We start from the raw sequence: 24,235 nt of genomic DNA, 5'->3' as shown, positions 1-24,235 counted from the left end.
TGTGGCAGGGTGTACAAACTATTATGGACTACAAAAGGAAGCACAGCCACGAGCTGCCCAGTGACACAAGCCTACCAGACGCGCTAAATTACTTCTACGCACGCTTTGAGGCAAGCAACACTGAAGCATGCATGAGAACACCAGCTGTTCTAGACGACTGTGTGATCACTGTTTCCGTAACCGATGTGAGTAAGACCTTTAAACAAGTCAACATTCACAAGGCCGCAGGGCCAGGCGGATTACCAGGAAGTGTACTCCGAGCATGCGCTGACCAACTGGCAAGTGTAGCCATGAAGTGCTTTAAAAGGCTGGTCATGGCTCACATCAACACCATTATCCCAGAAACTCTATACCCAATCCAATTTGCATACCGCCCCAACAGATCCACAGATGATACAATCTCTATTGCACTCCACACTGCCCTTTCCCACCTGGACAAAAGGAAAATCTAAGTGAGAATGCTATTCATTGACTGTAGCTCAGCGTTCAACACCATAGTGCCCTCAAAGATCATCGCTAAGCTAAGGACCCTGGGACTAAACACCTCACTCTGCAACTGGATCCTGGACTTCCTGATGGGCCGACCCCAGGTGGAAAGGGTAGGTAAGAACACATCTGCCACGTTGATCCTGAACACGAGGGCCCCTCAGGAGTGCGTGCTCAGTCCCCTCCTGTACTCCCTGTTCACCCGTGACTGCATGGCCAAGCACTACTCCAACACCATCATTAAGTTTGGCGATGGCACAACAGTGGTAGGCCTGATCTTCGACAACGATGAGACAGCCAATAGAGAGGAGGTCAGAGACCTGGCAGTGTGGTGCCAGGATAACAACCTCTCCATCAACATGAGGAAGACAAATGAGATGATCGTGGACTACAGGAAAAGGAGAGCCGAGCATGCCCCCATTCCCATCGACGGGCCTGTAGTGGAGCAGGTTGAAAGCTTTAAGTTCTTTGGTGTCCACATCACCAACAAACTATCATTGTCCAAACACACTTAGACAGTCGTGAATAGGGCACGACAACGCCTATTTGGCATGGGTCCTCAGATCCTCCAAAAGTTATACAGCTGCACCATCAAGAGCATTCTGACTGGTTGCATCACCGCCTGGTATGGTAACTTCTCGGCCTCCGGCTGCAAGGCACTACAACGGATAGTGCGTACAGCCCAGTACATTACTGGGGCCAAGCTTCTTGCTATCCAGGACCTCTACACCAGGCGGTGTCAGAGGAAGGCCCTAAAATGGCCAAAGACTGCAGCCACACTAGTCGTAGACTGTTCACTCTGCTGACACATGGCAAGCGGTACCGAAGCACCTAGTCTAGTGCCAGGCTCTTAACAGCTTCTACCTCCAAGCCATAAGACTCCTGGAACAGCTAATCAAATGGCTACCTGGACTATTTGTATGCATAGTCACTTTACCTCTACCTACATGTACATATTACCTCAATTACCTCGACTAAACTGTGCCCCTGCACATTGACTCTGTACCGGTACCCCTTGTATATGGCCTTGTAACTGTTATTTTATTGTTGCTCTTTAATTATTTGTTATTTTTCTATTTTATTTTTTCTTTATTTATTTTTTACTTCAGATTATTTTAGTAAATACTTTCTTAACACTTATTTGTCTTAACAAGGAACCGCCCCTTTTTTTAAAAATTTTCACCTAAAATGACATACCCAAATCTAGCTGCCTGTAGCTCAGGCCCTGAAGCAAGGATATGCATATTCTTGGTACCATTTGAAAGGAAATGACTTTGAAGTTTGTGGAAATGTGAAAGGAATGTAGGAGAATATAACACAATAGATCTGGTAAAAGATAATAGAAGAAAAAGCCAACCGTTCTTTTGTATTTTTTTTGTACCATCATCTTTGAGAAATGCAAGAGAAAGGCCATAATATATTATTCCAGCTCAAGTGCAATTTAGATTTTGGCCACTAGATGACAGCAGTGTATGTGCAAAGTTTTAGACTGATCCATTGAACCATTGCATTTCTGTTCAAAATGTTGTATCAAGACTGCTCAAATGTTCCTAATTTGTTTATTAATAACTTAAAATTAAAACGGCATTGTTGGTTAAGGGCTTGTAAGCATTTCAACACCTGTTGTATACGGCGAATGTGAAAAATAACATTTGATTTGTGCCTTTCACCCTGCTCTCTTGTGTTTGTTCTACAGCAGTGTTGGTAATGCTAACATAATACAACATTAACATGCCATCACTATCAAGGTCAACTCTGGTGTAGGGTGTAGGGGGGTGGATGGGCATGCACACACGCACACGCACACACGCCGCTAAACAGAACAAAATTATGTCTTAATTATGTCTGCAGAAAAACAGGAATGAACGTGTCTGTGAGCTCACGAAACTATAAGCAGAGACTCAATCTGTCGGTTTGAAACTGAGAGGCATTGACGGGGGTCATTTCTCCCTGCGTACATCAGAACACACACCAAGGGGGTCTTCGTTGCCCTGAAAACATACACAAATACTGCTTGAAACTGGTTTATTTCCTTACCCAGTGTGGGTTTATCTCCCCCACTAAGCCAGAACCTGACTCTAGATTTAACTAAAATAAAACATTTAAAAGGGCCTGCCAAGATGTGATATGGACAGTGAAAGGTTACTGTAGCCCTTACTGCATCTGGATCAGGAGACTGCTCCCCATCGTTCCCATGGTGAACACTGGGTGGTCTGACTTGCCTTACTACAGACAATGGTACTGTTCTGGTGTGCATGTCCAAGATAAGCAACTGAACTGGGGATGTTGCTTAGCTGTTCCATTTGAGATACTCTCTAAGCTGCATATCCCCAGAGCACTGTGTCAGTGCAGACATTCACAAATAATTAGGAAAAACAAACACCTTTAGAGATAATTCCCCTCGTGAGAAATCAACATTTCCAGCCACAATGATGGAGGGATGTTGAGAATGAAAGATAGAGGAAGAGGAAGAGAAATAGTGAAGAGTCATTTTTATGTAAGTACACAGACTGTCCCTCCCTGTGGCAGGGTGGAGGGGGACAGGTGACTGTTCTGTCGATGACAGGAAAGGGCTGAGTGTCCTGGCACTGTTCTGACAGCTGGGACACCAGTGTCACCTTCCACAAGCCTCCGATTGACAAATCCAGACTAACATTACAGCCAAAGAGGAAAAACAAAACCCCAGCAATGGGGGCAGACAAACAGGCAACAAACACCCTGTCAACCCAGCATTCCTGGTTCCTGGTGGGAGGACATTAGACTGGACTGATGACCATCGTAGTGGTGTATACTAGCATACTATGTGGTACCTAGGTAAATAGAAATAGGGTGCCATTTGGGACTCAGCACCAGTCTACATTTAAGATGCTACTCCTAGAGTTAAGAGCCTGTGGGACTGGCTGGGCCTGTTACATTTGGATTAATATCACCAGCATATTTAAATATTCAAAAAGTATTGCCAGGCCAAAGGTTTGTGCACACAGTGATTAAATAAACGTTACATATCTCTATTACCTCCCGACCAGTTGAGGAGTGACTGTAATGTTAATGACATGGAGGTGCTACATTACATAGAATGCTATACAGATGTAAGATTTTAATTTGAGCCAGTTTGCTACAGCAGGAAGATAATCCTGCAGCAACAGGAAATGTGAATTATTATGGAGATTATAATTAATGAACATTTTTGTTGGGGTTTATACATTTTTCGTAAGGGAAAATCAAATCTAAAATTTCAGAGTGGAAATTGCAAACTTCAGAAGCCTTTTAAAAACTAAAATACACTACAAGTTTGACATTTCCTGCATTGCAGGAAAATTCTTCTGCAACAGGGTGATCAAGTGAAGATCCTACATCTGTAGAATATGAGAATACTTCATAGGTGCTATATAGAATACTACTAAGAGACTACATTAGTGCTTCATAGGATACTCACTCCACTGTATCCTCCCAGCTGCACCAGTGATGCTGGTCAAGTTCCTCCATGTCCAGTCTGAATTTCCCCAGGCAGAACTCCTCAATGGCATACTCATAGGTCCCGCCACAAGCCATCACCGACACAGACTGGCATGCTGGGGAGTAGAGAGAGAACAGAGGGTCAGAACAGAGATGTACTGTAGACCAACACAGCATAACCCACTGAGAGAACAGAGAGAGAGAGAGAGAGAGAAGACAGGGTTAGAACAGAGATGTACTGTAGACCAACACAGCATAACCCACTGAGAGAACAGAGAGAGAGAGAGAGAGAGAAGACAGGGTTAGAACAGAGATGTACTGTAGACCAACACAGCATAACCCACTGAGAGAACAGAGAGCGAGAGAGAGAGAGAAGACAGGGTTAGAACAGAGATGTACTGTAGACCAACACAGCATAACCCACTGAGAGAACAGAGAGAGAGAGAGAGAGGACAGAGGGTCAGAACAGAGATGTACTGTAGAACAACACAGCATAACCCACTGAGGGAACAGAGAGAGAGAGAGAGAGAGAGAGAGAGGACAGAGGGTCAGAACAGAGATGTACTGTAGAACAACACAGCATAACCCACTGAGGGAACAGAGAGCGAGAGCGAGAGAGAGAGAGAGAGAGAGAGAGAGAGAGAGAGGACAGAGGGTCAGAACAGAGATGTACTGTAGACCAACACAGCATAACCCACTGAGGGAACAGAGAGAGAGGGAGAGAGAGAGAGGGAGAGAGAGAGAGAGAGAGAGAGAGAGAGAGGACAGAGGGTCAGAACAGAGATGTACTGTAGACCAACACAGCACAACCCACTGAGAGAACAGAAAGAGAGAGAGAGAGGACAGAGGGTCAGAACAGATGTACTGTAGATCAACACAGCATAACCCACTGAGAGAACAGAGAGAGAGAGAGAGGACAGAGGGTTAGAACAGAGATGTAGTGTAGAGAGTCAGATAAATGTATTGTTTTTTATTATCTTTAACTACATGGTAGTCTCACGCCATAGACTTCCAACTCAATAGCCTGGGGATGATCACATGGTACGGGTCTGAGCCAGTGTAACTCTCATTCACAGATGTTTCACATTGATGAGCAGAGGTATGGGGATCTATCAGTTCTATATTAAGTAGAGGATACTGCTTAACATTTTATCTCTGAGATCCAACAGAGCTCTGGAAAGATCTCACCTGACAGTGCTGACAGGGTAAAACCTCATACCTGGAGTTCCTGTAGAAAATTCTCTGGCTTTGAGAAGCTTTCTAAGTGCTGTCTACACTACACCATGTGGTAGCAGTTTCTCACTGTTTGACAAGGCTGACTGGACTGGGAGATTGCTTTAAACTGTTAAAAGGGCACAAACACGCTCTCAACTCCAAGGAGCAGAGCATCACAGAGCATCACTGCCCCAGGGCTCAGAGCTGAGAAAAGCACTCCGTGTTAGAGATATCAAATCAGATCAAATGTATTTGTCACATGCGCCCGAATACAACAGTGCTGTGAAATGTGAAATGCTTACTTACAAGCCGTTAACCAACAATGCAGTTCAAGAAATAGAGTTAATAAAATATTTGCTAAATAAACTAAAGTGAAAAATTAAATTGAATTGATTGATTGTTCAGCAGTCTTAAGGCTTGGCGGTAGAAGCTGTTAAGGAGCCTTTTGGTCCTAGACTTGGAGCTACTGTACCACTTGCCAAGCGGTAGCTCAGAGAACAGTCTATGACTAGGGTGGCTGGAGTCTTTTTTAAATTTATAATTTTTTTTTTTAACTCTGTTTATTAAGTTTTACACACACACACACACACACACACACACACACACACACACACACACACACACACACACACACAAGACAAAGCAATATAAATAATATACTCAACTAGAAAAAAAATACAAATAAAAATACAAATAAAAAAATAGCTTTAAAGATACCATACTTTAGACAAGTTAAACACACCGGGCAGAAGGCTACAGAGGTTAAAGGGCAATCTATAGTACAGGGACAGAGCAAACACCTCACCATTGTTCCTGTAAACAGTCAAGGGATAAGGGTGGAGAAATGAAACCACTCACAGAGAGTCATGGCCACAGACCGACCATCCACTGGACCAAAAAAAAAAGTTTACAATGCTTTAAAATAAAAAAAATAAAATGATTATTCATGTAGGTGTGAACAAAATGTAAAAATAACTGGGAAAAACAAGCTCACACTTCAGTCTCTGCCTGGGCAAGATGAACAAGGCATCTGCGGATCACAATCAGTAAGCACATGGACCTTAATGCCCCCCCCCAGCAAAAACACAGAGAGAAGCTCCTCCAACCCTTAAGTCACAGACTTATTTTAGTATTAATTGGAATGCCATCAGAGGATGGACTGTTTAAAGTAAGACCGGAATGGAGCCCAAGCCTCATCAAACAGTTTGGGGTTCCCACGTGAATTGAATTGAATTTTTTCTAGTTTCAGAGAGCACAACACATCCCTCACCCAATATTTATAAGATGGGGGAGCTGCCATCTTCCAGTTCTGTAGTATTAGCCGTCTAGCTAAAAGAGTTGTATAAGCAACAGTGTCCGACTGGATTCTTGATAGGGGAGTACCTATGGGCAGTACTCCAAAAAGGGCTGTAAGGGGAGACGGATCTATAACAGTGTCATATACAGTGCCTTGCGAAAGTATTCGGCCCCCTTGAGCTTTGCGACCTTTTGCCACATTTCAGGCTTCAAACATAAAGATATAAAACTGTATTTTTTTGTGAAGAATCAACAACAAGTGGGACACAATCATGAAGTGGAACGACATTTATTGGATATTTCAAACTTTCTTAACAAATCAAAAACTGAAAAATTGGGCGTGCAAAATTATTCAGCCCCCTTAAGTTAATACTTTGTAACGCCACCTTTTGCTGCGATTACAGCTGTAAGTCGCTTGGGGTATGTCTCTATCAGTTTTGCACATCGAAAGACTGACATTTTTTCCCATTCCTCCTTGCAAAAAAGCTCGAGCTCAGTGAGGTTGGATGGAGAGCATTTGTGAACAGCAGTTTTCAGTTCTTTCCACAGATTCTCGATTGGATTCAGGTCTGGACTCTGACTTGGCCATTCTAACACCTGGATATGTTTATTTTTGAACCATTCCATTGTAGATTTTGCTTTATGTTTTGGATCACTGTCTTGTTGGAAGACAAATCTCCGTCCCAGTCTCAGGTCTTTTGCAGACTCCATCAGGTTTTCTTCCAGAATGGTCCTGTTTTTGGCTCCATCCATCTTCCCATCAATTTTAACCATCTTCCCTGTCCCTACTGAAGAAAAGCAGGCCCAAACCATGATGCTGCCACCACCATGTTTGACAGTGGGGATGGTGTGTTCAGGGTGATGAGCTGTGTTGCTTTTACGCCAAACATAACGTTTTGCATTGTTGCCAAAAAGTTCAATTTTGGTTTCATCTGACCAGAGCACCTTCTTCCACATGTTTGGTGTGTCTCCCAGGTGGCTTGTGGCAAACTTTAAACAACACTTTTTATGGATATCTTTAAGAAATGGCTTTCTTCTTGCCACTCTTCCATAAAGGCCAGATTTGTGCAATATACGACTGATTGTTGTCCTATGGACAGAGTCTCCCACCTCAGCTGTAGATCTCTGCAGTTCATCCAGAGTGATCATGGGCCTCTTGGCTGCATCTCTGATCAGTCTTCTCCTTGTATGAGCTGAAAGTTTAGAGGGACGGCCAGGTCTTGGTAGATTTGCAGTGGTCTGATACTCCTTCCATTTCAATATTAATCGCTTGCAGTGCTCCTTGGGATGTTTAAAGCTTGGGAAATCTTTTTGTATCCAAATCCGGCTTTAAACTTCTTCACAACAGTATCTCGGACCTGCCTGGTGTGTTCCTTGTTCTTTATGATGCTCTCTGCGCTTTTAACGGACCTCTGAGACTATCACAGTGCAGGTGCATTTATACGGAGACTTGATTACACACAGGTGGATTGTATTTATCATCATTGGTCATTTAGGTCAACATTGGATCATTCAGAGATCCTCACTGAACTTCTGGAGAGAGTTTGCTGCACTGAAAGTAAAGGGGCTGAATAATTTTGCACGTCCAATTTTTCAGTTTTTGATTTGTTAAAAAAGTTTGAAATATCCAATAAATGTCGTTCCACTTCATGATTGTGTGCCACTTGTTTTTGATTCTTCACAAAAAAATACAGTTTTATATCTTTATGTTTGAAGCCTGAAATGTGGCAAAAGGTCGCAAAGTTCAAGGGGGCCGAATACTTTCGCAAGGCACTGTATATCAGAGAAACATTTAAATATTAATTCCCAGAAACCTGACAGTTTATGACAGCCCCAAAACATATGCAACAGTGTGGCTGGTTCCACTTTACATCTGACACAGGTAGGATCAAAATCAGAGAATATTCTCCCAAGTTTGGCCCCCGACCAGTGGATATGGTGAACCACCTTGAATTGAATGAGGCTGTGTCTAGTGCTAAAAGAGGACGAGTGCACCTTGTGCAGCACAGATTCCCAGGTGTCTTCCCCAAGTTGCTCCCCCAAATCCTTTTCCCATCGAGTCTTTAAAGGCACCAAAGAAGGGTTCTGTAAGTCATGAATGATTGCATATACATCTGAAATTGCGCCCCTAGGAAGCTTGTTCAGCTCCAAGATGCTCTCTATAGCTGTATTCGCAGGCCTATTGGGAAATCCAGGTGTGTTAGCCCTGACAAGGTTTCTAGTCTGGAGATAGCGGAAAAAGTGGGATTGGGGGAGATTGAACTTTTCCTGCAGCTGAGAAAAAGAGGCAAATGTATCATCAAAGAATAATTGGGCTAGCGAGGAGAGGCCTAGTGAGTGCCAAATGCCAAAAGCCCCATCATTCAAAGATGGAGGAAATAAAATGTTCTGATTGATTGGGCCTGATAGAGAAAAGCCTCGGAGGCTAAAGGCTAAACGGAACTGATTCCAAATTGTAAGAGACTGCTTTACAATTGGGTTGACACACCTTTTGCCTAGGGACACTGGGAGAGACGAGCACAGCACAGAGGAAAGTGCTGCAGGTTTACACGATTCAGACTCCATCTGGACCCAGAGTGGTCTAGGGCCAGTAGGATCAGTCTGCAGCCAGTACAGAACGGCTCTGAAATTTGCAGCCCAGTAGTATGTCTGAAAATTTGGTAGAGCTAAACCCCCCAATGACCTAGGCTTCTGTAAATGTTTTCTACCAATCCGTGGTACCTTGCCATCCCAAATAAAATGCATGAATGTTTGATCCAGTGAAATAAAAAAAGATTTTGGAATAAAAATGGGTAAACATTGAAATAAATATAAAAATTTGGGCAACACATTCATTTTAATGACATTAATCCTTCCGATAAGAGAAAGGGGTAGCGAATTCCAAAAAGCAAAAGATTGAAACAATCTGTCTGCTAGAGCAACAAAGTTTTCCTGAAACAAATTTGAATATTTCCTTGTCACTTTTACTCCCAAGTAAGTGAATTGATCCCGGACAATCCTAAACTGAGAACTTGTAAAAGAGCACTTTAAAGCAGCCTTGTTTACCGGAAAAAGCTCACTCTTGCCTAGATTCAGCTTGTACCCTGAGATTGATCCAAACTTTTTAAGAACAGATAGGGCACGTGTCAATGAGGTATCGGGGTTGAAGATAAACAAAAGGAGGTCGTCAGCATATAGTGAGACTTTCTGCTCCCAGCCCGCCCTGATTATGCCTTGAATGGCATCATTAGAGCGTAGTGCAATGGCGAGAGGCTCGATTGCCAAAGCAAACAACAAGGGGGGGAGTGGGCAACCCTGTGGGCAATCCGCGGTGCAAGGGAAAATAGTCAGAGGACAAGTTATTAGTCCGTACCGAAGCCATGGGGGAAAAATAAAGAATCTTTATCCACGCAATGAATTTGGGGCCAAAGCCAAATCTATAAAGGGCAGCTGTTAGGTAATCCCACTCAACGCGGTCAAACGCTTTTTCGGCATCAAGTGAGACCACCACCTCCGGGTCCTCCAACGCTGGGGAGTACAGTATATTCATAAGGCGCCTAATATTGAAAAATAAATGCCTATTTCTCACAAAGCCAGTCTGGTCAGAGTGTATTACTTGGTGCAGCAAGCCTTCCATACGGATGGCTAAAAGCTTAGCTAGGATTTTGTAATCACAGTTTAAAAGCGAGATTGGGCGATAGGATCCACATTCCAGGGGGTCTTTGTTTTTCTTTAGTAGTAATGAAATTGAAGCCTGATAATGACTAGGCGGTAGCTTTGAAGTATTGAGGCACTCTGCAAATAGTCGAGACAAGAATGGGCAAAGCAGACCAGAAAACGTCCTGTAAAATTCGGTTGGAAAACCGTCCGGACCCGGTGATTTACCACTTTTCATTGCGGACACTGCTGTTGCAATCTCCTCAAGCGTAAATTCTTCTTCTAGACAGTCATGGGAGTCTGTATCAATTGAAGGCATATTCAAGCCATTAAAGAAGGAGTCAATCAGCAAGGGGTCTTGAGGGGATTCAGAGGTGTATAGCGCAGAGTAAAATTGTTTAAATTGATCATTGATCTCTTTATGTATAACTGTGGTGGCACCAGACGGGGTCCTTATTTGTGGGATTAAACATGAGGCCTCAGATTTACAGATCTGATGCGCAAGGAGTTTACTAGCCTTGTCGCCTTGTTCATAGACTTTGTATCGAGCTCGCAAGAGTAACTGTTCAGCTTGCCTGGTAGAAAGCTCATCAAATTCAGATTGGAGTAGTTGGCGCTCTTTATGCAGATCAGAGGAAGGATCCGTAGCATACTTCTCATCCAATGTGGCTATGAACTCGCTCAGGTCCCGAAGTCGCTGGGAGCGAACTCTGTTTTGGTTGGCTGTATAAGAAATAATATGGCCACGTAGGTATGCTTTGAGAGACTCCCATATGGTAGAGCAGGACATACCTGGTGTTGAATTAGTTTCTAGGAATAAGGTGATTTCAGAAGAAATGAAATTGACAAACTCCTTATCTGAGAGTAAAATGGGGTTGAGACGCCATTGATAACACATAGGAGGTCACTGGGAAACTCTAGTTCAAGCACTAATGTTGAATGGTCAGAGATAACAATACTCTCGTAAGTACACTGCCGAAGGTTAGGCAGAAGTTTTTTGTCCAAAAATAATTAATCAATCCGGGAGTATGTTTGATGAACATGAGCATAAAAGGAATACTGTCTATCTGTAGGATGTAGGAAACGCCAGGCATCAAACATAGCATATTTCTGAAGAAAGGATTGAATAAGTAGGGCACATTTAGATGGGCCTGTATTTGTTTGTGAGGACTTGTCAAGAACTGGGGACATTTTACAGTTGAAATCCCCCCCTAAAATCAACAAATGATAATCTAAATTGGGAATAGAAAGGAAGAAATGAAACTGGTGTCATCCCAATTGGGAGCATAAACACTAGCCAAAACAAGAGGGGTAGAAAACAGTTCACCGGTTACTATGACGTATCGTCCCTTAGGATCAGCAATAACCTCAGAAGCTACAAAGGGAGTAGCTTTATCAACCAGAATAGCAGCACCTCTTGATTTACTATGAAAGTTTGAGTGAAACACTTGACCAACCCAGTCCTTACGCATCCTAAAATGCTCACCAGTCCTCAAGTTAGTCTCTTGTAGAAATGCAATATTTGCATTCAAACCCTTTAAGTGTGTCAACACCCTCTTACGCTTCACCGGGTTGTTAACCCCTTTGGTGTTCCAAGAAAATGTACTTGATCGCATTATTTCGGCCCCTCTGGGCATTCCCGTTATTCAACCCTGTCATCAGAGCATAGAATGGAAAAGCAATGAGTGCCCAAAACCCCCAGAATAACTTGTCTCAGAGTAATAATGTACGGTGGTAAATGTTTGGAAAAAGTACAGAAAAAAAAACTGAAAAAAAAACTAAAAAGACAGGATGACAACATTAGAACTGAACAATTCAACCTGCCCCCCACCACCTCCCCCCATCCCAGACAATACCTCCCCAAACGAGGTACAAGCCTAAATATAACATGTTCTCTTCGCACAGTATGTCTGTGAGAGTGCGGTCTTAAACCTAAACCCACAGTCCCGCTCTTTAAAGTCGCGTTTTGTTAGTGGATCAAGCAGCAAAAAGAAAGATTTGTATGTATTTTTTCAAATAAAAAAAGGCGAATCCCTTGTGCAAACGGAATGACAAAAGCACCACTTGTAGATGTATATAATTGTATTCCCAGTCTTATAACAGGCATTGAGAGAGAAAATAAATAAAATGTATAAAGGCTCTCAGCCAAAAATCTAATTTGAAGTAAGGAAATCGTAGTAAGACAATCAAAAATAATAGTAATTATAATAGTAGTCTAGTTGACGCTGAGACAGCTTACAACCAATACCAAAAAACTAAGTGTGCTGGGCATAAATGACGCTCAAAACTTTTAAAATTAAAGTGAGGCCCCAAAAACCGTGTAGCCTCGGGAGACATTTACTGTTTACTGGGTCAATGCAAACGGATGCAGTAAACAAATAACCAAAAATATTTTGAGTCACTGAGACAATGTGTAAACAAACTAAATAGGTGAGTGAGATAAGGCACGCACACTAGATGATCAAAACATTAGATCACATCAAATAAGCCTGAATAGTTTCGCCAACTATACAAGACTAGCCTGTTATATCTAAACATAATTGTACCACAAGTGGGTTACTTACTATCCACAGTTCGCAATCAACAGTTGCTGAACTGTGAGCATATTCAAGACTTCTTGATGTGACGTTGAATGTGAGCCATAGCCTCATCCGGAGATTCAAATGTGTAGTCTTTACCCTCATGAGATATCCATAAACGGGCTGGGAATCGCAGTCCATACTTCACACTTGGATGGTCCCGAAGTACTTGTTTGGCCTGTCCGAAAGCTGCGCGCTGCCTGGAAACAGTGGGGGAGTAGTCCTCGTAGATGGAGAAGCTCTGTCCTTGAAAGCTCAGAGTGGTATTGCGGGCTCGTCGGAGGATCTCCATCTTCTCATGAAAAAAGTGCACTTGAAGAATTATGTCACGGGGCCTCTCCCCATCCCGGGGCTTTGAGCGCAGCGACCGGTGGGCTCGATCAATCAGGGGCTTTTCATCTAAGGCAAGAACATCCTTCAGCAGCCCTGAAACGAAATCCGTGGCGCAATGCATTTCCGCGGACTCTGGGACCGATACAAGTCTCAGATTATTGCAGCGAGAGAATCCCTCAACTCACACAGCTCTCCTTCAACTTTTTCAAATCCGCAGCTAGGCGTTTAACTTCAGCCTCCAGGGATGTAGTTAAATCGGAGACATTAGTAGCGGAGGTCTCCAGTGCTGCAATCGTTGTAGTGTGTGACGCAGTTGTTGTTTTGAGTAATGTGATTGCTGGCACAGTCTCGTTCCGCAGGATGGTTAAATCTGCTTTTAAAGTATCAGAAACCTCCTGTATTCTGGCCTCAATCGTAGCAACCACCTGTGTTTTAATTTCAACTATCTCAGAGCGTAGTAGTTTGATGGCCTCGAGAATGTTCATTTCAGCGCAGCCAGGCCAAGCCGCGCCCCCGGGTAAAGTGTGCGTCCCCGGGCCCTCAGACTCAGGAGAAGGCGGTGATGAGAGCGGGTCTTGTAGGCCGGGTTTTCTCAAAGTCATGCTTTTGGCCTTATGTTTGGTCGACATGCTGACATTCGGAAGCAAAGTAGTCTTGGTTTTTACGGAAAGGGATCACCAAATTAATATTTGAAAATAAATACGGTTCTGCTGCAGAATTCACATAAACTTTAAGAATACCACGGGAGCAAACGGAAAACACGTCCGTCGCACATGGCGTCCCCTACCATCTGGAGTCTGGAGTCTGGTGGCTGGAGTCTTTGACAATTTTTTGGCCTTCCTCTGACACAGCCTGGTCTTGGATGGGAGGAAACTTGGCCCCAGTGATGTACTGTGCCGTACGCACTACCCTCTGTAGCGCCTTACGGTCGGAAGCTGAGCAGTTTCCATTGCAGGAGGTGATGCAACCGGTCAGGATGCTCTCGATGGTGCAGCTGTAGAACTTTTGGAGGATCTGAGGACCCATGCCAAATCTTTCAGTCTTCTGAGGGGGAAAAGGTGTTGTTTTGCCCTCTTCAAAACTGTCTTGGCATGTTTGGACCATGATAGTTTGTTGGTGATGTGGAAATCAAGGAACTTGAAACTCTCGACCCGCTCCACTACTGCCCAAAGTTAATGGGGTCCTGTTCGGCCCTCCTTTTCCTGTAATCCACGGTCATCTCCTTTGTCTTGCTCACATTGAAGGAGGGGTTGTTGTCCTGGCACTACACAGCCAGGTCTCTGACCTCCTCCCTATATGCGGTCTCATCGTTGTCGGTTGTGCCGTCAGCAAACTTAATGATGGTGTTGGAGTCATTCTTGGACTCGCAGTTGTGGATGACAGGGAGTACAGGAGGGGAGTAAGGTAGGGGAGGAATTTACAAATTGGCCAGTTCAGGGTTAGCCCAAACTGAACTTCTGAGAGGAGTAGAAACAAAGGGAGGAATCATAGGGCAAAAAGATGGCTTTTGGCTAAAAATATTAATTAGGTCTCCCATTTACTCCTTCATGACACACTGGCCAGTTCACAGAAGACTTTGTCTCTCGCTCTCTCCCTTAGGTTAATGCCAAGAGTGTGCAAGGCTGTCATCAAGGCAAAAGGTGGCTACTTTGAAGAATCTCAAATATTACATTTGTTTAATACTTTTTTGGTTACTACATGATTCCATTTGTGTTATTTGATAGTTTTGATGTCTTCACTATTATTCTACAATGTAGAAATTAGTACAAATAAAGAAAAACCCTTGAATGAGTAGGTGTGTCCAAACTGTAAGTAAAATTCAGAATGGAAACGCCTTTATGAGCAAATATTGATATAATAACCATCATATCAAAGTAAACTTGGAGTCCCACGATGATATGCTGTGCGGTCCTCCCACTATGACTCGGGAAACCATGCAGTTTATTAGGCTACAGATGAAATCATTTATGATGAACTTCACAGGGTGGTGAAAGTGCACGGTTATCTTGAAGCTCTTTTCCAATAAATATTGAGGGTCTGATTCTGGTGACATGCTGATCAATATTTGACTGCCGTTTGACAAATAAAAAATATTTTTACTCTTATGGATAATTATCTCATCATGTAGACTAGCCTACCCGTACTGTATCTGCGAGCTGTTGGCTAGAGCGCAGGTACCAAGACCAGAGTAGACACATTTGCTATTTAACACAAAATGCGATGGAAACGCATTGAACTTTAGATTTTTATTCAGTACATGACAACTTAAGCGAATAAGTACATTTTGTGTGAACTACACTGCATACAAATTTGTTCCTGTAAATTCCTGCAGCTAATGGTGAAAAGCATTGACAGAAGATGGAGGTACAGAGAGCAGTGTGCGGAGCTGGTATAGCATAGTCTGTACAGAAGAAAGGAATAAGAAAGAAAAATTGAGGGTGAGTAAGAGTGGAGAGAGCGAACAACAGACTTATCTAATTAACTCTGACAGAATGGGATTACCTTTTCAAATGGCTTTTGACGGTTTGACTCGCCAGCCAACTCTATTATCACATCTTTTTTTTCTCTCTCTCCCTCTGTCTTCTTCCTCCCATCTCGCCCTTCTCTCTCTCTCGCTCCCTTCCTTCCTTCCTCCCTCTCTCCATCTCTACCCGTCTCTAGCTACAGGGCTTTCAGAAAGTATTCACACCCCTTGGCTAATTCCACATTTTGTTGTGCTATAGCCGGAATTCAAAATGGATTAAATATATTTTTTTCTCCACCCATCTACACACAATACCCCATAATGACAAAGTGAACTCACTGAATGGATATTCTAGGAAGAACAGTGCTCTACAGATGTAGGATTTTAATTTAAGACAGTTTTCTACAGCAGGAAAATCATTCTGCAGCAACATACAACTTTAATTATTAAGTGGATTATAATTAATGGACTTTTTTTCAGGGTTGATACATTTTTTGTTATGGCAAATAAAGTCTAACATTTTAAAGTGGAAATTACAAACTTTAAAAGCCTTTTTAAATCTTGAATTCACTGCAAGTTTGAAAGAACACATCTGTAAGAACACATTGAACATCTGTTTGTGGAAGGCATGGCCATGAGAGAGACAAAAGGTCTTCTTTCTTCACCTCTCACTATTAGGACGAACAGAACGATGTCTCAACATGGATTGCTCTTTTATATAAGAACAGACCCTGCTGGCAGCTAACTTACACTGTAGTGTAGTGTAAGACTCAGAAATCGGTGAATCAGGAGTGTGTTAAATCTGTATCTGGCAACAAATATCAAATCTCATCCATCCTCTTCCTCTGACCGAGACCTTTTGATTTCTTAAAAGCTTATTGCATACTCAAAGGCTTCAGAGTGCCCACTGCATAGAGGCCCTAGAATTGATCAAAAACTATTGAGTGCTACGCTCCTTCCATTTTATCTGTGTTGGTACTTTGCCAAGGGAGGATGCATGCCGACAAAATAAAAATATAAAAACAGGAAAATATTTTTTCTCATAAAAAGATCCAAGCTGAGATGTGAGAGCGGCTTGAGGAGAGATTTGAGAAAGAAGAAACGGAGGAGCAACGAAGAAAGAACATCTGATTCACTCATACACAGAATATTAGAGTAGAAGAAAAGTTTTTGGAATAAAACTGATCATAGCCAACATTGTTCATTTCCACTCAGTCTCTTCAAGGAAAATGTCCTGCGCTGTTTTCAATTGGGTGGCAGATAAGCTTCATACGTAAACATTTCATTCACAATCAAACCCTTCTGTGCACAATCAACCCAATCTGTCCCAATCAACCCAATCTGTCCCAATCTGCCTTTACTAATTGATGGAGATGACACGCGTTGTTGAAATACAAACATTTGGTGGAAGTTGGCAAAGCACAAACTTAGATTGTCAAGTGAATTTTGCCTGACTTTCAGCAGCTTGGAAAACATTTACTGTATCACCGGAAAGAAACTCCTGCACTAAGATTAGGGGAAAAGTCAGAGCGCTTAAAACATTTTCTGTGAACATTCCCTGTCCATAAGTAGTTCAACTTCCAATGTCCACAGCTGTGTAGATCAATCAATTAATCAAAAACTTTAAAGCCATCCAGACTTGTGTTAAATGGTATTCAGAATTCCCCTAAAAACACTTTAAAGTTACCAGAACGTCTATCACTCTCAGTCCTTAGGGGGGTTTATAACACTGGCATGATGATAGGGATAGAGTGTAGGCTTAGAGTAAGGTAATATTACCCACAGTAACAACAGCCTGCGCATACTTTATGCAGAAGTTGTCTGACTGTCAGTGTGTCCTGTCTCTTCTACATCACCCTGAGGCTGCCCAGTGATAATAGGACCTGGACATTGCAGTAAGGTGCACAGAGACCCAGGTGCTTAGAATGTGTAACCTGAACCTGAAGAGGAGAGCCCCCTGCATCTCAAATGGCACCCTATTCCCTACATAATGCACTACTTTTGGGCGCTGGTCAAATTGGGATGCATTCCAGCTATAACTCTGTCCTTAATATGACTGGGACTTTAATGAATCCTTGAGGGCAACATAATGTTCCTGGGTCTTTGAATGTGTTGCGCACCAGAGAGTCATTTTCGCCCGCGGTGAGTTTCTCAGACATATTGTGCACTAACACTGGAGAGGAGCTAGGAGAGAGATGTTAAGTCTGGTTCTCTCTCTTCAACCAGTGCCATAAGAGGGTAGTGAAATGACCGAATACAGCTGGGCTGGCCAATCAGTGCAGATGGATGACTCTTTTTACTGCACTGATAAAGCCGTAGAACGTTTTCAGTAGTGCATTACCCTTACGGAAAAAAACATGATTTTTAACATATATTAAGTGTTCCAAAAATACATGTTTTCATGTGATCACATGATCTTATGTGAAGTTAATGTGATATGTGTCAACATCTTAAGCAACATGTGATGACGTGAGACTACACGTGAAAATATGATCATGTGTGAAGTGTTCCTGAAACACGTTTTCACATGATTTCACATTACATTTCCAGAGGTGGGACCAAGTCACTATTTTAAGAGTCAAAAGTTGAGTCCCAAGTAAAACGGGTTGAGTCTCAAGTCAAGTCCAAATTGTGCATTCTAAGAGCAAGTCAAGTTTTTTTTAAATCTAGACATGCAAAGACTTGTTCAACTGCAAGTCATTTGAATAACAACGCCAACCAAATCAAATCTGTCTAACAAGAGCTAAACCAGGTACATATAAGCACTTGGCCCCTCCCAGGAACATACAATTACCTAATTGGCAATTAAACCAAATAAAAGGGAAAAGGTAATTTGTTGTTACATTGGTACATTCGTCATAGTCAAATCAATTGAAATCTAAATCAAATCAAATATTATTTGTCACATGCGCTGAATAAAACTGGTGCTTCCTCTGATATCGCATGATATAGTGATCCTAGATGGCAGGGAGCTTGGCCCCAATGATGTATTGGGCTGTCTGCACCACCCTCTGTAGCGCTTTGTGGTCAAGGGCGGTGCATTTGGCATACCAGGCGGTGATGCAGCCAGTCAAGATGCTCTCAATGCTGCAGCTATAGAGCTTTTTGAGGATCCGAGGGCCCATGCTGAATCTGTTCAACCTCCTGACAGGTAAGAGGCGCTGCCATGCGCTCTTCATGACTGTGCGGGTGTGTGTGGACCATGTTAAGTCCTCGAGAGCTTCAAGGAACTTGCAGCTCTCGACCCGCTCCACAACAGCCACGTTGATGTGGATGGAGGCATGCTCTTTCCTCTTTCTCCTATAGTCCACGATTAGCTCCTTGTTCTTACTGACGTTGAGGGAGAACAGGAGGGCTTCTTAAAGAAAAACTAACAGGTCTGTGAGAGCCAGAATTATTACTGGTTGGTAGCTGATCAAATACTTATGTCATGCAATAAAATGCAAATTCATTTCTTAAAAATCATACAATGTGATTTTCTGCATTTTTGTTTTAGATTCCGTCTCTCACAGTTGAAGTGTACCTATGATAAAAAATGACAGACCTCTATATGCTTTGTAAGTAGGAAAACCTGCTAAATCGGCAGTGTATCAAATACTTGTTCTCCCCACTGTACACATATAAATACATTGAAATATTACATTTACATAAATATTCAGACCCTTTACTCAGTACTTTGTTGAGGCACTTTTGGCAGCAATTACAGCCCCGAGTCTTCTTGGGTATAAGGCTACAAACTTGGCACATCTGTACTTGGACAATTTCTCCCATTCTTCTCTGCAGATCCTCTCAAGCTCTGTCAGGTTGGATGGGGAACGTTGCTACACAGCTATTTTCAGGTCTCTCCAGATATGTTTGATCGGGTTCAAGTTCTGGCTCTGTCTAGGTCCCACAAGGACATTGAGTCCCCAAGCCACTCCTGCGTTGTCCTGGCTGTGTGCTTAGGGTTGTTGTCCTGTTGGAAGTTGAACCTTTGCCCCAGTCTGAGGTCTTGAGCGCTATGGAGCAGGTTTACATCAAGGATCTCTCTGTACTTTGCTTCTGTAATCTTTCCCTCGATCCTGACTAGTCTCCCATTCCCTGCCGCTGAAAAACATCCCCACAGCATGATGCTGCCACCACCATGCTTCATCATAGGTATGGTGCCAGGTTTCCTCCAGATGTGATGCTTGGCATTCAGGCCAAAGAGTCCACCTTGGTTTCATCAGACCAGAGAATCTTGTTTCTCCTCGTCTGAAAGTCCTTTAGGTGCCTTTTGGCAAACTCCAAGTGGGCTGTCATGTGCCTTTTACTAAGGAGTGGCTTCCGTCTGGCCACTCTACCATAAAGGCCTGATTGTCCCCCTGGAAGGTTCTCCCATCTCCACAGAGGAACTCTGAAGCTCTGTCAGAGTGACCATCAGGTTCTTGGTAACCTTCCTGACCAAGGCCCTTCTCCCCCGATTACTCAGTTTGGCTGGGTGGCCAGCTCTAGGAAGTCTTGGTGGTTCCAAACTTCTTCCATTTAAGAATGATGGAGGCCACTGTGTTCTTAGGGACCTTCAATACTACAGACTTTTTTGGTACCCTTCCCCAGATCTCTGCCTCGACACAATCCTGTCCCGTAGCTCTATGGACAATTCCTTCGACCTCATGGCTTGGTTTTTGCTCTGACAAGCACTGTCAACTGTGGGACCTTTTATAGACAAATGTGTGCCTTTCTAAAACATGTCCAATCAATTGAATTTACCACAGGTGGACTCCAATCTAATTGTAGAAACATTTCAAGGATAATCAATGGAAACAGGATGCTCCCGAGTTCAATTTTGAGTCTCTTAGCAAAGGGGTTGAATACCTATGTTATGGTATTTCAGTTGTTTAATATAAATTTGCTAACATTTTGAAAAACCTATTTCAGCTTTGTCATTATGGTGTATTATGTGTAGATTAAAGAGGAAAACATTTAATTTAATCCATTTTAGAATAAGGCTGTAACGTAACAAAATGTGGAAAAGGGAAGTGGTCTGAATACTATCCGAATGCACAGTATTGGAAATATTCCCCACTATATCCCATTAAGTACTGCTTTACCTCCAAACAGACAGATGGGTCTGATGGGAACACCACTTCTGACTTAGAATTCATTTTTACATCCTTATATTTTATACAACCAGTCAGAGACTTTGAATAAGAGCAAGAGTAAGAGGGAGAGTCTCTGGCTTGCTTCAAAATAAAAAATTGATCCCTAAAACTCTTACTATTAGTAGGCCAACATCTATTATTCATCAGGACTGCAATGTGTGGGATGCACATGAAATCATGTCTTTTTACCTCTCTCTCTCAGGGCTCTTTAACAGTTACATAAAGCACACAAACAAGCCAGTGAATTTAAAAAAGCGCAGAAAGCATGTACAGTACACAGGGCTGAAATGTACAGTACAGGATATTCACTGTTGCAAAGGGAGACACGCTTCAATCAAATAAAATCAAATTGTATTGGTCACATACACATGGTTAGCAGGATGTTAATGCAAGGGTAGCGAAATGCTTGTGCTTCTAGTTACGACAATATCTAACAAGTAATCTAACAAATTCACAACAACTACCTTATACACACAAATGTAAAAGGGATGAATAAGAATATGTACATATAAGTACAGTATGGATGAGCAACGGCCGTGCGGCATTGGCAAGACGCAGTAGATTGTATAGAATACAGTATATACATATGAGATGAGTAATGTAGGATATGTAAACATTAAAGTGTCGTTATTTAAGGTGACTAGTGATACCTTTATCAAGTCCATTTATTAAAGTGGTCAGAGATTTGAGTCTGTATGTTGACAGCAGCCTCTCTATGTTAGTGATGGCTGTTTAACAGTCTGATGGCCTTGAGATAGAAGCTGTTTTTCAGTCTCTCGGTCCCAGCTTTGATTCACCTGTACTGACCACACTACCCTCTGGAGAGCCTTGCAGTTGTGGGTGGTGCAGTTGCCGTACCAGGCAGTGATACAGCGCAACAGGAAGCTCTTGATTGTGCATCTGTAAAAGTTTGTGTGTGTTTTAGGTGACAAGCCAAATTTCTTCAGCCTCCTGAGGTTTAAGAGGCGCTGTTGCGCCTTCACCATGTTGTCTATGTGGGTGGACCATTTCAGTGTGTCTGTGACGTGTACGCTGAGGAACTTAAAACTTTCCACCTTCTCCACTACTGTCCCGTTGATGTGGATGGGGGCATGCTCCCTCTGCTGTTTCCTCTGCTGATGTCCACGGTCATCTCCTTTGTTTTATTGACGTTGAGTGAGAGGTTATTTCCTGACACCACACGCTGAGGGCCCTCACCTCCTCCCCGTAGGCTGTTTCGTCATTGTTGGTAATCAAGCCTACCACTGTAGTGTCGTCTGCAAACTTGATGATTGAGTTGGAAGCGTGCATGGCCACGCAGTCATGGGTGAACAGGGAGTACAGGAGAGGGCTGAGAACGCACCCTTGTGGGGCCCCAGTGTTGAGGATCAGTGGGGTGAAGATATTGTTTCCTACCTTCACCACCTGGGGGCGACCCGTCAGAAAGTCCAGGACCCAGTTGCACAGGGCGGGGTCAAGACCCAGGGCCTCGAGCTTAACGATGAGTTTGGAGGGTACTGTGGTGTTAAATGGTGAGCTTTAGTCAATGAACAGCATTCTTACATAGGTATTCCTCTTGTCCAGATGGGATAGGGCAGTGTGCAGTGTGATAGCTGATAGGGAATAGCTGCACTGTTTGTATTCGATCATGTTTCCAGTCGCCTTGCCATGATTAAAAGTTGTGGATAGCACATTGAGTTTTGCACAAATGCTGCCATCAATCCACAGTTTTCTGGTTAGGAAAGGTTTTAATAGTAACAGTGGGTACGACATCTCCGATGCACTTTCTAATAAACTCGTTCACTCGTTTATCGTCCTGCTTTTGACACCGCTCCGTCTGCCTCTCCTGCGACGACCGCGTTGTTTTGGGTCGGCATCTGGGATAAGATCCCATGTCCAGGGTTGATGTCCGAACAAATGATCCGCTTCGGGAAAGACGTGTTCCTGGTTGTAATGTTGGTAAGTTGACATCGCATTTACATCCAATAGTTTTTCCCGGCTGTATGTAATAAAACTTTATATTTTCTGGGCTAACAATCTAAGAAATAATACATGAATACATAAAACAAATAACTGCATAGTTTCCTAAGAACCTGAAGCGAGGTGACCATCTCTGTCGGCGCTTTAAACATCCACTGTGTTTGAATGGAGAGACACTGTAACACCAGACAAGTACCATGCTTAGAGTGAGTTTAAATGTGTTTACAGTGTTAAACATTTAAACAGAATGTCAATTTAGAAAAATAATCCAAACATTTACATGAATGGACACTTCACACAGTCGCAAGTGTCCTACAGAATATACAACCACTATAACTGGTTCCCCTATGAACAAGCTATTACTCATTAGCAACCCAGCAGAGCCAGACCAACTCAGACCAAAATTACCCAGAGAGATGCCTGGCAGAGCACCATGATCTTGTATTTTTCTTCAAAACCTGTTGTTTAAAGAAAGGACTGGTTATCTGTTCAACTTCATGTATTCTGGACTGTCCAAATTCTTTATTTAGGCGTAAAGGAGATTCATACTCATGTCTGCATCACACAAACTGAGTATAGTATATTGTTCACAATTCCATCGGTCTATTTCTACTCAATACGATATTGAGAAATGGTAAAGTGGTTTTGTTCAGTGGGTTGAGATGAGGGAAAAGCCTGTCGCTTCGACTCAATAAGAACACAAGTATTTCCCTTCCATTCGCATCTTTATCTCAACCTTCACAGAAATGAATTGGTCCTTGTTTTACCCATTACATTCAGCAACAAGCCACCACAATTGCGATGAAGGAAAAAGAGTTCTATGCATAACACAATGTGCTCCGACTCATCAAGATACCATCACATTGGTTTTTGTCACCTTGACAAGCAATCATGCTCTGGGGGTAAGTAACATCCAAACAATTGGTGGAAGAACTGTCACCGGTGTTGATATCCCCGTCACCACCACCTCACCACACATCCTGTGTGTGCTAGAGCAAATAGAGTCTGCCAGACACAGGTAGAGGAATATTGTTTACTCTGTGCAATATTGATCTACTCATCTCAACATTACACAATGCATAAACATGAAAACTATTATTTTATGACATAATTTAATTAGGAATACTCAGGGGGAAAAACAGTAGTCTGACTGACAGCATGATATGGCTACGGAAGCCCTGAAGCCCAAGGCAAAACAATCTTCTAAAATTCACTCTTGGATTTATCTTGTTTGAACGACTTAGTATCTCATTCAAATGACTTAGTAAACACATTTAAGTCTTTAAATGTGATACTAAGTCGTTCAAATTAGATACTGGTACTGCTCAGCCACAAGCTTTTGGGCATAATCTGCCTAGAATATTTCATTTCCATTAACACTATTCTTTTAATTAGGCCTATTCAGTTGTAATTATTATATCTAGATTATATTCTACTTTCTAACATTAGGATATGGAGTTTCTATTTTCAACGACTTGTATTAACGGATGTTTTAGGCAGGCAATACATAGGCTACTGTAAAATGTATTTTTGTTTTTCTTGGAACACCATAATATAAATGCATTTAAGCTAAAATATCAGAAATAAATCAGAAATAATAAAGGCCATATCAGCTTCTTTTCATAAATAAAAGTGATGAAAGAAGAGCAAACTGCATACGTGAAAATGTTTGCACACAGAAGCCCCAACAA

General features: G+C 42.5%; 1 protein-coding gene across 1 annotated transcript in view; it reads right to left on the bottom strand.

The window, feature by feature from the left end:
* The window catches only part of LOC110520210 (receptor activity-modifying protein 1), a 73,571-nt gene that overhangs the window by 20,316 nt on the left and 29,020 nt on the right, over nt 1-24,235 (bottom strand). Inside the window, exon 2 of the mRNA XM_021597373.3 lies at nt 3,923-4,058. Within this exon, the coding sequence (XP_021453048.1) occupies nt 3,923-4,058 (136 nt within the window). The remainder of the gene's footprint in view (nt 1-3,922; nt 4,059-24,235) is intronic.

This window comes from Oncorhynchus mykiss, chromosome 3, assembly GCF_057628025.1.
Source record: "Oncorhynchus mykiss isolate SJ-2025 chromosome 3, ASM5762802v1, whole genome shotgun sequence".
NCBI classification, from domain to species: domain Eukaryota; kingdom Metazoa; phylum Chordata; class Actinopteri; order Salmoniformes; family Salmonidae; genus Oncorhynchus; species Oncorhynchus mykiss.
The sequence above is the reverse complement of the archived record's forward strand: the minus strand, read 5'-3'. Positions and strand labels throughout refer to the sequence as shown.